We start from the raw sequence: 14,332 nt of genomic DNA on the forward strand, positions 1-14,332 counted from the left end.
CTTGCGGTGAATGTACAAATACCTACCTGGAGCATCAGAACAATTACCATGTGGATTGTACAGGACTGGAGACACAGAATCAGTGCATGTGACCTGAAAAGGAAAGGGAAAAAAAAACTCTCAGTGGATATGCCTTCAAAAAAGAAGAGGTTAAGATCACATGTCTGGGGTGAATGGTATTATTGGAAACAACTTCCAGTGAATACCCCTTTACCATTTCAGACACCTTGACACATGGATAAGAGTTATCAAAAGAAGACTCTTCATCTTTTAAGATGCTACAAGATTTCTCTGTGTGTTTGCTGCAATAATGGACAAACACAGCTACCCATCTGGAAAAGAATGTTGGAAAGTGATCACGAAAACAGTGGATAAATTATCTTCATATTAAAAAGGAGGTATATGTATGAACCCTCAAGCATTCAATACAATGTACAGAGTGAATAATATGATTGAGGGCCAGAAGTATGGAATAATTTATGCAGATTGTTTACATATATGGTTTTGTCCCCATGCAGTTCAATACTGAGTTATCAATAGAAAGGTTCACCTGATTTTTAAATTGTAAAAATTAATTTAATATTGAACAACCATCAGCCTTTTCACCTTAAAAACCTTCCTGGGGGAAGTGTCCCTAAAATTAAGGAACCTCACATGACCCTCCCCTACACATTGAATGAAGTGTGTGAGAGGCTGTAACAGCAAGCCCCACCCACTGATCATGCCTTAGGTATGCTCCTCACTGTCTGCACATTCAACCAGTGTGGGCAAGGGCTCTATGTGCATATACATGCATGCAGTGCTCCTCCACCAAAGGATCTGGCCCAATCAGGGACTCTCACTCACCTCATGTAGAGGAACTCTATGCATTTACATCAGTGCGTGCAATGTGCATAGAGCCCTTTCCCACTCCAGCCAAGCATGCCAATGGAGGAGAAGCATTTCCTTTGTGGGTGATGGGATGTCTACCCATCAGCGGAGGGACATGTATCAATAGAGGAGGTGGGGCTAGCCAGTGCAGCCCCATAACCACCCTCACACATTCTTTTAATGAGGGAGAGTGGGTCACGAGAGCTTCAGTATATTTAGGGGATCCCAAGACAGTTTTTAAGGTGGAGGGGTTCAAAGTAGTTAAATATTAAAAAATATATATTTTTAAGGGACTCCAACTATACCGAAAAGACAATTCATGGATATTATTGAATAGAAGAAGCTCACTGTTCAGGGCTCAGTGGCTTTACTTTCTACCTTAGTTTCTCTCCCCCCCCCCTCCACACATAGCTCTCAGCTGGGCTCCACCCTCCATAGCCAAGTTCTGCTTCCAATGTACAGCAAGCAAAGCTCTGCAGTTGGTTGCTGGGACCTAGCAAACAGGGTGCGACCAGCAGCAGTCTACTTTTGGAAGGGGGTGGGCAGCTCAGTTTGTCCTGGCCAATCCAGGGGGGGCAGTGGTTATAGACTTCCCCCCTTTTCAGTTTCTCTGTCCCATAGGCTTAGTAAAGACCTTTGTCGGAATAATATCAGATACAAATACAAAACAATGGTGAAAATGTGCTAGATCAGGAGTAGGTAACCATATATGGAGCGAGAAATGCCAGATGTCCACGCTGGATTTAGAAAGGGAAGAGGTACCAGAGATCATATTGCAAACATACGTTGGATAATAGAATGGACCAAGGAATTTCAGAAGAAACCAGTAAAGCCTTTGATTGTGTAGATCATGAAAAACTATGGAATGCTTCAAAAGAAATGGGGGTGCCACAACATCTGATTGTCCTGGTGCGTAACCTATACTCTGAACAAGAGGCTACGGTAAGGACAGAATATGGAGAAACAGATTGGTTCCCCATTCGAAAGGGTGTGAGACGGGTGTATTTTATCACCCTATTTCTTTACTCTATATGCAGAACTTATCATATGGAAAGCAGGATTGGACCAAGATGAAGGAGATGTGAAAGTTGGAGGCAGAAATATAAATAATTTAAGATATGCAGATGATACCATACTACTAGCAGAAACCAGTAATGATTTGAAACAAATGCTGATGAAAGTTAAAGAGGAAAGCACAAAGCAGGAGTACAGCTGAACGTCAAGAAGACTAAAGTAATGACAACAGAAGATTTATGTGACTTTAAAGTTGACAATGAGGACATTGAACTTGTCAAGGATTATCAATACTTTGACACAGTCATTAACCAAAACGGAGACAACAGTCAAGAAATTAGAAGAAGGCTAGGACTGAGGACAGCAGCTATGAAAGAACTAGAAAAGGTCCTCAAATGCAAAGATCTGGTATAGCACAGTAGGAAAGAGAGCCTGGCTGGCAGTCCAGAGTCTGTGAGTTCAAATCCCCACTTGTGTCTCCTGGGTGTCAAGGGCCAGCTAAGGATCACCCCCACAGTGAGTGGCTCAGGGGTTACGTGCCCTGCCACCTGTGCAGCCCTGGGCAAGCTGCATAGTCCCAAGGAGCCCAGTTGCCCCCCAGCTGGCAGTTGCAGACAAGGAAGAGGCTGGCTTGTGCAGCTGTGGGAAGCTGAGCAGGCCCTAGCCAGCTGGGGAGGCCTAGCCTCAGAGGGAGGCAATGGTAAACCTCCTCTGAATACCGCTTACCATGAAAACCCTATTCATAGGGTCGCCATAAGTCAGGATTGACTTGAAGGCAGTCCATTCCATCATTGAACATGTTGGGGTTAAACTGAAATCCCCAGTGCTTGTAAAACTATAGTTCACTTGTCCTATCTAAACCAGCTTGGGCTTTATGGGAAATAGAACCAAAGTGGCCTTTATTTGACTTTTGATATAAAATGTTGGTTTATTTCCTGGTGACCTGACCCTTACCTACATTCCAGTGGCTTGCATAATAAAAGCCGGTTTAAGCTGGACACGTCCCTACTATGCATTTCTGTATCACATTTATGCTTATAACCTTGCTTATTGTTACTAATGTGCCTTGCATAGGAATGTCAAACGCTGTTCCAATGTCCCACAAACCTTGACTTGTAAAACTCCTTTGATATGTAAGCAAAGTAATATCATGTCTGTCTCTAGTTTAGGGGGCGCCTGGTTGCAGCTGGGCCTCCCCTCAATAGTTGCCTTTGTCTGCTCCTGCATAGTGCTTATCTCAAGGACATGCGAAATATGCAGACATAGAGTCTAAGAGATAGTCTTGATGTTTCCACTTTGTCCTTCCCCCTGTACCCCTTTACCTCCTTACATATGCCCCAAAGCTATGACAGTTAGCAATTGCTTCTTTTGTATTTTATGACGTGAACCCGATATTGTAAACTTCGGGGTAAGCCTATATAAACCCTTGAACACCAATAAACGAGGTTCCCATGCTGGCCTGCTTCGGCTTGTAAGTATTGGGTCCCCTTTGCAAAGGTTTTTGTCTCGTGTTACTTGATCTCTGATAGTGGGTTCATTTGCACTCAACTCCGCACTCTTCCCAGGTGTAATAAGCGAGTTGGGGTTGACAGGGCGACTTGCGTGTTGGGTTTGGACCTAACAAACACTAAAGTCAGGATCATTCAGACCATGGTATTCCCAATCTCTATGTAAGGATGTGAAAGTTGGACAGTGAAAAAAGTGGGTAAGAGAAAAATCAACTGATTTGAAATGTGGTGGAGGAGCTTTGCGGATACCATGGACCACAAAAATGACAAATAATTGGGTGCTAGAACAAATTAAACCAGAACTATCACAAGAAGCTAAAATGATGGAACTGAGGTTATTATACTTTGGACACATAATGAGAAGATATGATTCACTAGAAAAAACAGTAATGTTGGGAAAAACAGAAGGGAGTAGAAAAAGAGAAAGACCAAACAAAAGATGAATTGACTCCATAAAGGAAGCCACAGACCTGAACTTACAAGATCTGAACAGTGTGGTTTTTAACAAATGCTATGGGAAGTCACTGATTCATGTTGTTGTTGTTATGTGCCTTCAAGTCGATTACGACTTATGGCAACCTTATGAATCAGCGACCTCCAAGAGCATCTGTCATGATAGGGCTTTGTTTCCAGTCCCCTGATCATCCTTGTTGCCCTCCTCTGAACCTGTTCCAGTCAGTTTGCATCCTTCTTGAAGTGCGGAGACCGGAACTGGATGCAGTATTCAAGATGAGGCCTAACCAGTGCTGAACAGAGGGGAACCAATACTTCACGCGATTTGGAAACTATACTTCTGTTAATACAGCCTAACATAGCATTTGCTTTTTTGAGAGCCACATCACACTGTTGGCTCATATTCAGGTTATCTGAGGTTAGGTTATTTTCCACTTTATTTTTGTTCCATCAGCAATTGAAAAAATTCCTTTTTAAAACGAGTTTTTTTATTCTGTTGCTGAGCAAAGCATAGATTATCAGTGCTGCTCCTTGTGTTCTAGTTTAAGCCCTTCTGAGAAACCCCTTTGTGGAGGAGAAAAGCGGGATATAAAATGAATGAATGAATGTTCGCAACCTGAGAACAACCACTTCCCGAAATCACTCCCTGCCCTGATCTGCGAGATGAGAGCTGCTTGCAGCCCCTCACCATCGAGTAAAAGTGAGTCCCGCGCCCCCACATTTTCAGAGGCAGTCTTCTATATTAGTGCTCCACACTTCCCAAAGGGAAGCCTTGGTGGTACTGAAACCACTAGAACCTGCTTCGTTTTTGGGGGCTAAATTTTGTTCCGTTTTGGTACTAAAATCAAGCCGTGCTGAAGATGTTCCCTTTGTACAGGATCTTGGTGGTTCCTGCCCCTTTAAGAAAGGGCTAGTTCAAGAAGCTGCTAGTACAGCGTGACTCAGCATTTTCTCCAGAGATTGAACCGCTTTGTTCGGCTCGCGAAAAAAAGAACCAGTCTTGCCTTCTGCTTCGTTTTGACCGGCTGAGTTTTCGACAGTGAGTAGAACAATGCCTAGGCACCACGTCGAAGCGGCATTTTGGAGAGTGGCCCTTCTCCGTTAGGCTCCTGCTGGGAAGGCAGAAACTTGCCTTTCTCGTTCTCCCGGGGGCAGGGGCAATAGCTGGGACCGAGATGATGACGCCTCTTAGGCTGTTGCAATCGTAACCGAGCTTACCTGAGAGTAAACCCCGTTGGGTTCAGTGGGGCTTACTTTTGAGTAGACGTGGTTACGATTATGCTGTTAGTCCCCCAGCGGAAATGAATGTTGCCACATGCAGTCGCAGGGGAGTGGGCGTGCTTGCGCTAGTCAAACTGATCTGTTGTATTATTCTTTTTTCCTCCTCGTTTTTCTTCTAGTGCCAGGCAAATACACCATCACCTACTTCCCCGTCCGCGGTGAGTGCTTAAGAACCACATAAAAGGGGAGAGCTCTGGTGCATACACGACCGTCTCCTGATACGGGGAAGTAGTTTGCTTTGCTGGAGGGGGTAAAAAAGGCGCTAAGGCTCAAACGGTTGGAGGAAGAAGCGCTTTGGAATTTTGGAGAATAATTGCTTTCTATTTCGATATTCAAGATCCTACGTGGCGCAGAGTGGTAAGCGGCGGTAACGGTAACGCAGCCGAAGCTCTGCTCACGGGTGGACGAAAGGGAGAAGTCAAATCTCCGGTAAAAGGGGTTGAGCTCCACTCAGCCTTCCATCCATCTGTGGTTGGTAAAATGAGTACCCGGCATATGCTGGGGGGTAAAGAAAGGCCGGGGACGGAACTGGCAAACCCACCCCATATATACGGTCTGCCTAGTAAACATCGCAAGACGTCACCCTAAGAGTTGGAAACGACTCGCACTACAAGTGCGGGGACACCTTTACCTTTCTAGTTCAATATTCGCATCTATGTTCGCTCGAAAGCAGCCCTGGCTGAGCTCATTGGGGTTGTACTGCACGGTAAATATGTAGACGGTTGGACCTTCGTGGGAGAGGAACATTTCGTAGGCAAGGGCATCCTTTATTAGACTTGAGCCCAGAGGGTGGAAAAGAGGCAGGTCCCCTGAATTCTTCATTAGTTGAGCTCCCAATGTATTAATTTGGAATGACTTTTGGTGATCAATATTGGCAGAAAGAAAGGAAAAGAGATGGACTCCTTAAAGCAGAGGTGAGCAGACTTCAGGCTTGTCAGATCTTTTGTTTTTCACTAGAACCCCAAGACAAGTGTGCCAAAGACATACCATTAGATTTAAAGAACAGGGTGCTCTGTGTTAAGTTCACCTGAGATGCTTTGGCTTTCTGTCTCACAGGGCGCTGTGAGGCCATGCGGATGTTGTTGGCTGATCAGGGACAGGAGTGGACAGAAGATGTGGTGACTGGAGATATTTGGGGGAAGGGAGACTTCAAGAAATCATGTGTGAGTAATAACATTAGGAGTTAGGATTTGTTTTAGGGGGCAGAGAGGACAATCATTGTCAGAAATGGGTTCTGCTAAGCTCTTCAGGCTGGCCCTTAGATCCTCTTTCTACCACGATAGAAGTTACAAGCTTGCCAACCAGGCCTGTACTTCACCTGATTGGGAATTGGGGGGGTGTAGTCATCTGGGGTCTGCCGGGATGCCTTAGACCCCTTCCTTTGTTGGGAGCAGGGTCCCTATGTCTCCTGCATCCTATGAGCCAATCAGCATGAAAGGCGAGTGTGCTAGCCACTGAGAATAGTCTCCCAACATTCTTCCTTGTCCTTTCCTGCTGACTGGAACGAATCGGAGTGAAAGGAAGTGAGTCAGCCACTGAGAAGACTCTTCTCATTACCCATACTCTCCCCTTTCATGCTTTTTGGCTCCTAGGGGTGTTGTTGCACGAGAAGAGGATCTCATTCTCAACCCAGCAGCGCAAAAAAGAGAGAGAGAGAATGGGAGGGGGCGTGGCTGTGACTATCATGAAGGGGCCCTACACTTCTGAATTTGCCACTGCACTACTGTTGGGAATAGGTATGGAATGTCCAGTCACTAAGCTTTTCCCCCCTCTCTTCCCTTCCCTACCAGGTTTTCGGACAGTTGCCTAGATTTCAGGATGGAGACTTTATACTGTACCAGTCCAATGCTATCCTGCGCCTCTTGGCAAGGAATCATGGTGCGGCTTGGAGATGGAGGGCAGCAGAAGAGGGGGTGTGGGACTGGCTTTGTGGCAAATCTGTGTGCATGTTGCCATTTTAAGGGGGAGCTGTATGCATATGGGGGAGATGTGTGTAGGCAAATATGCCTCTTGGGTTGATCAACAGGTGAATAGGTGGTGATTATGGTAGTTACAGAAGACAGAACCGATGTGTATTGATCTGCGATTTTGGCATTTGTTGTACACTATTGGTAATGAAATTGAATACAAGTATTTTCATTAATAAATAAATACTAGCTAAAGGCCCTGACAAAAATAAAACCATAATAGGCAAAAAGAAGAATCAAAGCCATAAAGACATATTAAATGACAACTCTCAGTGGAAATAGTATATAAAGCATAATGAACAGGGAATCAAAATTACATTGGGGCCCTGATCCTTCACTACTTGAAGGCAGCATTCAAGGCAAAATTAGAGGCACAATTTGTACTTGTTGTTTTACATCTCCAGAGGGAAAAAACCCAACAACTGATAGAAGAGAGTTCTCATTCTCTGCACAGCTATCCTATGACAGTGTCTGGTTTGTCATTTGGAGGTTCCCTTTTCAACCCCTTTTCTTTGCGGCTCAGTACTCTATGGTCAAGATGCCCATGAAGCAGCACTGCTGGATATGGTGAATGATGGATTGGAGGACCTGCGTATGAAATACGGCCGCCTCATCTATCAAAACTATGTGAGCTGGGGGGAGGTGTGGGAGGGCTTCAGTCTGTTTATTGGGATGGAGAGCTAGTTCCCTTAATAGGCTCTTGAAGTCTGTAACAACTAGAAGAGAAGTGGAGTGGTGAAGATATGTCTTAAGACGTGGCTTTATTGAAGAAATGTCCTAGATCAGGAGGGGAACCTGTTGGACTCCAACTCCCATAATCTCTGACCTTTGGCTATGTTGGTTGGGGTGATGGGAATTGGAGTCCAACAACATCTGGAAGGTGATGGGTTCACCATCTCTGGCCTAAATGCTTGTGGTCCAAAATTCAAGCCTATAATCAAAATATGACATCTCTAAGTTGCAAATGGGGAAGATGTGGCCACAAGGATTCTGATAAAAAGGGCAGGGCAGTGAAGCTGGAAGTGAGCAGAGTCCGGTTTCCTCCTTTGCCTCTGGATATGGGTGTGCTTCCTATAAAATAAGGATGGGGAACCTGTGGCCCTCCAGATATTGTTGGGTTCCACCTCCCATCATCCTGACCATTGTCCATGCAGGCTGAGGCTGATAGGAATCCAATAACATCTGGAGGGCCACAGATTCCCCATTCCTGCTGTAAGGAAACAGCACTGTTGGGAGCCAACAAAATCCAGGTTCCTTGCTTCCACTGTCAGCTCTGCTCTGGCAGAAGGGTAGAAGCAGAAGTAGCAGCCAAAGGATTCCGTTCCATCTCTGTTCTTGCAGCACAGAACTACTCAGCTTTTCTCCAAGGTGGTCAGATAATTGGGATCTGTGATAGAGAGGAAGAGGGTTCTGTGGTATGACCTTTCTCCATGCTGATTATTGCCCCTTGACAGGAGAATGGCAAAGCTGCCTATATTGAAGCCCTTCCAGGGGAGCTGCGTCCTTTCGAGAACCTTCTGGCTCAGAATAATGGAGGGAAGTCCTTCATTGTAGGCAAACAGGTAAGGCAACATGCTTGCTGGAAATAGGATCTTGGGTTGGATAGATTACTGGTCGTGCCCCATAGACTGATGTTTCTGTTACTCTTGTTTTTGCCTCATCACATTCTAATTCAGTCTTTGATAGCGGAGATAATGTCTTCTTGCCCTTCATTTGTATTGGAATAGAATCTTCCCCATGCCCAATTTCTAGGTTTTATTTTTCCCTAGCCACCCTTCTGTGTTGTCCTCCACATCGCTGAAGCATATACATGTGGTTTTGCATACTCTGGATGCACTGTTTTTGATTTTTTAAGCACTCTTCCAACCCATAATCCAGGGGTGGGGACATCTGTCCTTTGCCAATATTGGCCTACCAGGAGGTCCAAGTTGGCCTATGAGGCCATTTTCCCCCAAACCAAGCCCACCCATCCATCAGCTGATGTCACTTGTGATATCAACTGATGGGTGGGAGGTTGGGGTTAACTCTTGAACTAGCTGCACATGCCTGTTCCAAGCAGGGAAAGGTTGCATAGCCAAAGCAGCAGGATTTAAACCCACAATCATTAGCTGATGAGTGGGAGGTTAAATCCTGCTCTGTTTGGCTGCATGCGCCTGTTCCCAGCAGTGAATAGGTGCACACAGCTAAACTGAGTAGGATTTAGCCCCTGCTTATCGGCTGGTGATTGGGGGTTAAATCCTGCTCAGTTTGATAGGATTTCATGCAAATCTCTTCCTGATCCAGGATGGGTTTTGTATGGAAACACCTGCTAAAATGAAGGAAAAAAACTTTTGTTTTAGTAGCGCTTTGCAAGCACTTTGGACCTGATGTCATTGTGATGTCAAGTGATTGACATCTAGGCAGTCTCACCCACCTGGCAAATTTGGCCTGTGAATCCAATCCTGATAAGGATTTATCCATGGAATCAAAAAGGTTCCCCACTCATGCCATAAACCTTTACTTCGCCAACTTGTACTTTGTTTTCTACCCTTCTTCCAGAGCTGTGCTTAGTCCATGCTATTTTTTTTTTTTAAAAAATGAAGCCTGGGCTGCAAAGGAAGCAGCAGAAGCATGCTTAGAGTGCACTCCTGGTGCTTCCTTTGACACCTGTGTCATGTAACGTCAAGTGATTGACAGATGGGCAGCCCCACCCATCTGTCACAATTGCCCTGTGGAGGGTGGACCCTATTATAAAAATTAAGCATTTTCACTAGAGATGGTGTAGAATATTGATAAAATTGGATTTGGTATTGAATTCTGGGATAATCCACAAGTTCGTCTCATCGTTGAACAGGCTCCCACTCTTTGCATGCGTTTGCGGCTGTTAAGAGACACTGTAATTTTTAAAAAATCTACAGCAAGAATTACATAATTATTTATGTAATGATTTTTGTAATCTGCTGCTCATGTATACATTATATAAATATACAACAGCATAAGCAATAACAGAGAAAATTACATAATTTTTCAGAAAAAATAATGGGAAAAAAAGGGAGAACCGGAAATCTCAATAACTAGCAGAACAAAATTTATAGCGAATAGGAACTTGCAACCCATTTGACGAATTGAAAATGGAACAGAATCGGATAGCGAACTCCATTCTGAATTTTCACCCAACAACAGACCTGGCTCTAGGTTTGAGGGAGCCCTGGGTCAAGTGTCCTCTCTGGTGGGTCCCCTCCTCTGTCAATGGGTTAACCTGTCTATGCAGTAGCAGCACTCTGAGCAGTGCTGGGTCTAGCCACCCTTTTAATTTCTCACAATGCTCCAAAGTGACAAAAGCTCAGGGGCATTATGAGATTGAAATGGTGGCTAGACCCAGCTGCCTGGACCCACTCAAACTGCCAGGTCAAAGGAAAGCAATATTCAAGGTACGCATCGGCAGAGCACTGGAACCCCAACGGTTACTAAGGGTCCCAGGTGCTGATGCTGTGTGACCAATAAAATGGTGAATTCTGGGATCTATGCACATTGAGCAAATGTACATATTATAATATTTGCATAACTTACCTTATTGAGCAAAAATAAGTCCAAAGCACTGAAACCACATATCCCCAACTGCCAGAATGTTACTTAACCACTCACTCAAGCTACTGAGATTTCAGCATTGGTTGCCCAAACAATTCAAGCTTATCACCACAGTCATAAGAACCAGAATGTTTGCTTTTTAAATATATATATATATAAAACATTTTAATATTTTTATTGTTTTACTAAAAAATAAAACATTTCCAAAATTAAAGGAGTGAAAAACAATGATAAGAGACCCTAATAATAATTTATATAATATCATTATATTTATGCTTGCAATAATTGACAGATGGTCACATTTCTCAAAACAACAGAACTGCTTTTAAAAACAGTTTAAGAGAAAGATGGGATTCTGTATCTAATTCTGACTATTGTAGAATTGCAGAAGACTGCAAAATTATTGCATACATGTGTATAAGCTTCTGCCTTAGGAGGCGACCAGCCAAAAATGTGGTAGAGACCATTCCCAGAATGGCTTTCTTGTATTCTGTTCACATGCATCCTCTGGAGGGTATTACTACCGTATGCTCAGATCCTCCCAAAAACATACAAACTGCCCCCTACCTTAACAAAGTCTAATGTATTGAAAAATGATGATTACCCTTGCAACCCCTTTCTCTTCCTTCTGTTTTCTTCCTCCTCCAGATCTCCTTTGCTGACTACAATCTGCTTGACCTGTTACACGTGCATTTGGTCCTGGCGCCCAACTGCCTGGCTTCCTTCCCCTTGCTCGCTAGCTATGTGAAGCGGCTTGATGCCCGGCCACTCCTCAAAGCTTTCTTGGAGTCTGATGCCCACAAGCAGCGCCCCATCAATGGGAATGGCAAGCAGTGAAACTGATTCCTTTGCCAGGATGCAGTTTTTGTGGTGATCCCTGGGAGCTTTGTAGTTTTATATGTTCTGGTGCTAATGAAGCGAGTTTCAATAAAGAGTCTGGCATCTCTACAAGGGAGGGAGAGTAACAGAAAACAGCAGAAGACTACAGCAATCAAGGGAGAGGTGCTTGATTTGTTAGAGCCAAGTGTCTTATTACTACTATTATGATTTGTTAGATTTATATCCCACCCTTCTTCCCAAAGGACCCCAGGGAAGCATATATAGTGAAACAGTAATCTAGGATCCTACCTGTCTGATTTATAGCTCTTGTCTTAAGCTGCACCACTGAAGCTGCAACTGAGGGTGCAAGCAGACAAGACAGTGGAATATTCATGAAAAGATCTCCCACTTTTTTGAAAAAGTAAATGTCATTCTGGGAGCTTCTGTTTTAGATTAAGGCTGTGGTGTATGTGTGTGTGGGATGTTAAATCCCCTTGTGCTTTCCCTCTGATTGGAATCAGATCCCCGCAGCTATATTTATCTTTTCAAAACCAGGGGAGATCCAGTCATTGATCGTTTGCCATCACACCTAGCACACACCTAATTCTGCACTTCTCTTCTGTTGTTCTTGGTATCTATTTCCAGATTGGTTAGCCATATTAGTCTGTTAAAGGAAAAACAACAAAGTTTTAGAGCTGATAAGCTTTCATGAACTAGAGCCCACTTCAGATACACAGAATGTGATCCTCAGTTGTCAGGTGTGTGTGCGCATAGACATGCATGCATACAGTATATATATTGCTCATGGGCGTACAGGGCAAAACATTTAAATGAAAATAAAATGCAAAAGTACAGACTGACAATTCAAGTAGAGTTTAAATATATGCCAAAAAAAGCACAGTAACTCTTCACAGCAGCAATGATTGTTGAGTAAAGTAACACACACATGCATATATATATATATACACACACACACACACACACACACACACACACCACCACCACCACCACCCCCGTCAGGATGTTCCATGCATCTGACAAAGTGGGTTCCATCTGATAAAGTGCATCTGATAAAGTGGGTTTAAGTGAAACGTATGCCATAATTTATTGGAAGTGCTACAAGACTCCTTGTTTTTGGTCTTGGAGGCACTAAACCTTTATATAGAAACTTGTAACCTGCCATGCATGTGTGCTCAGCATTTGGTGATAAGAAGTTGGTAAAACTACTTACTGTTCATCCCCGACCAGGTTAGACATTATCTGAATTTTCTTGGGGATGGGTCGATGAAGCTCAGATCCCTGTTTTGTGATGAAGCTCACTGGAGACCCTTGAGCAAATCACTTTCTTAGGCAAGCCTGTCTTGGGGAGTTGCCCTATGGTATAAGTGATACAAGAATTGTAATGTATTTTGTACATTGAAATTGTTTAAGAATAAAGCACATCAAATTAAATTAGATTCCATTATACACAATGGTACCTTTTTGCTAGAAAATTTCATTTGGTTTGTACTTGGGGAAGTGTGTGTGAGTAATACTGTCTCTTCTAGGCTGCTATTTGCTGTAAGGTGAGCCAGCAGACTTGAATCAAGGTAAGTGGGCTCATTAACTGATAAAGAGTTAAGATGTTTGCTTTGATCCAGAGCTCCACTGACATATATAGGATGCTCTCCACTCTTGGCTACAGCCTATCAAATACTTTCTTTTACCAGAAATGACTGATGGGGAATTCTCTATAGGATTACATCACAGGTTCATGATTGCTCTAGTTGTATGTGAAGGCTTACCCCCCCCAAGGCTGTCCAGAGAGTGTGAGCCCTTAAAAAGGGTTGAATGTATTCCTCAACTGTCTAGTGGCATCCTGGCACAGCCTGATACTCAGATGAATCCCCTCTATAGAGGCTACTGTTACCTCTCAGCTGGTTGCATTTTCTAATTCCGCCCAACACATTTTGCTGCTGGAGAGTGAAAGCCAAGATGGTGTCTCCTCCCCCCCTTCCACCTATAGAACTTGGCAGTTGAATTTTAATTTACTCCTAGCAATGTGACAATGTTTTCCACTGCACCTGAAGGCAACAGGCTAATTTAAGAGGTTCAGGTCAGGTTCCTTGACACATAGCTCTGTTCTCTTACTGGTCTGCCTGGCTTCTGCTCTACCCATTGTATCCTCAAACAAGTAACTTTAGTGCAGGAACAGCAATGCCAACAAGCATGAGCAGAGCACAGCTGTACATGTGCAGTGCCTACTGGAGTGTGGCATGAGCTGTCTGCTTCTTGCACACTTTCCCTATAATAAGCCTATAACACGTTGATGAGAAGGCAAATACACTAGAGATACAGCATTTCCACCGTCCAGCAATAAGTAAGTGTTATTGCAGGGACCTGCCTAAGGACATCCCCCAACAACTACTGCTTGAGGTGGTCACCTTACACTTCCTAATTGCTCTCTCTTTTTTTTGCATGAGTGTGGAAAGCAATTTCCAGCACTAGGCAAGATAGGAGGGTGCCTCCTTGGCATCTTGGAGAATTTGCTACTATTGTGCTAACCAAAAAGACCCCCTACCACACACGTCAATGTAATGAGATCATACATCTCAGACCAAGAATCAACAGGATCAGACAGATCAGCTATGTAATCCTACTGCTGGAAGCACAGCCTAACAGCTGTTTGAAAATAAGGCAAACTGGCAAAAGCCAGACCATTTTGAAATAGAGGTTTCTGGAGCCCTTCATTATCTTTGTGTCAGCCTTTGTCAGCTTGGTGCCCTCCCGATGTTTTCCCATCACTCCCAACCAGCATATTGTAATCCAGAACAAGCAGAGAACACCAGGTTGCTCAGTGATACTTGGTCACTA

The 14,332-nt window shown here is 43.9% G+C and overlaps 1 protein-coding gene across 2 annotated transcripts; it reads left to right on the forward strand.

The window, feature by feature from the left end:
• Nucleotides 1-4,475: 4,475 nt before the first annotated feature.
• Nucleotides 4,476-12,936, forward strand: GSTP1 (glutathione S-transferase pi 1). 2 transcript variants are annotated; one of them, XM_061609735.1, is made up of 8 exons: nucleotides 4,476-4,545; nucleotides 4,723-4,884; nucleotides 5,246-5,483; nucleotides 6,183-6,289; nucleotides 6,917-7,004; nucleotides 7,617-7,720; nucleotides 8,548-8,655; nucleotides 11,309-12,936. In XM_061609735.1, exons 4-8 carry the CDS (start codon nucleotides 6,197-6,199, stop codon nucleotides 11,495-11,497), a joined length of 582 nt encoding a protein of 193 aa, XP_061465719.1. In that variant the 5' UTR covers nucleotides 4,476-4,545; nucleotides 4,723-4,884; nucleotides 5,246-5,483; nucleotides 6,183-6,196; the 3' UTR covers nucleotides 11,498-12,936. The 2 variants fall into 2 exon arrangements, with proteins under 2 accessions (XP_061465719.1, XP_061465718.1); XM_061609734.1 differs by having other exon boundaries at nucleotides 5,246-5,284.
• Nucleotides 12,937-14,332: the final 1,396 nt, after the last annotated feature.

This window comes from Rhineura floridana, chromosome 2, assembly GCF_030035675.1.
Source record: "Rhineura floridana isolate rRhiFlo1 chromosome 2, rRhiFlo1.hap2, whole genome shotgun sequence".
NCBI lineage: Eukaryota > Metazoa > Chordata > Lepidosauria > Squamata > Rhineuridae > Rhineura > Rhineura floridana.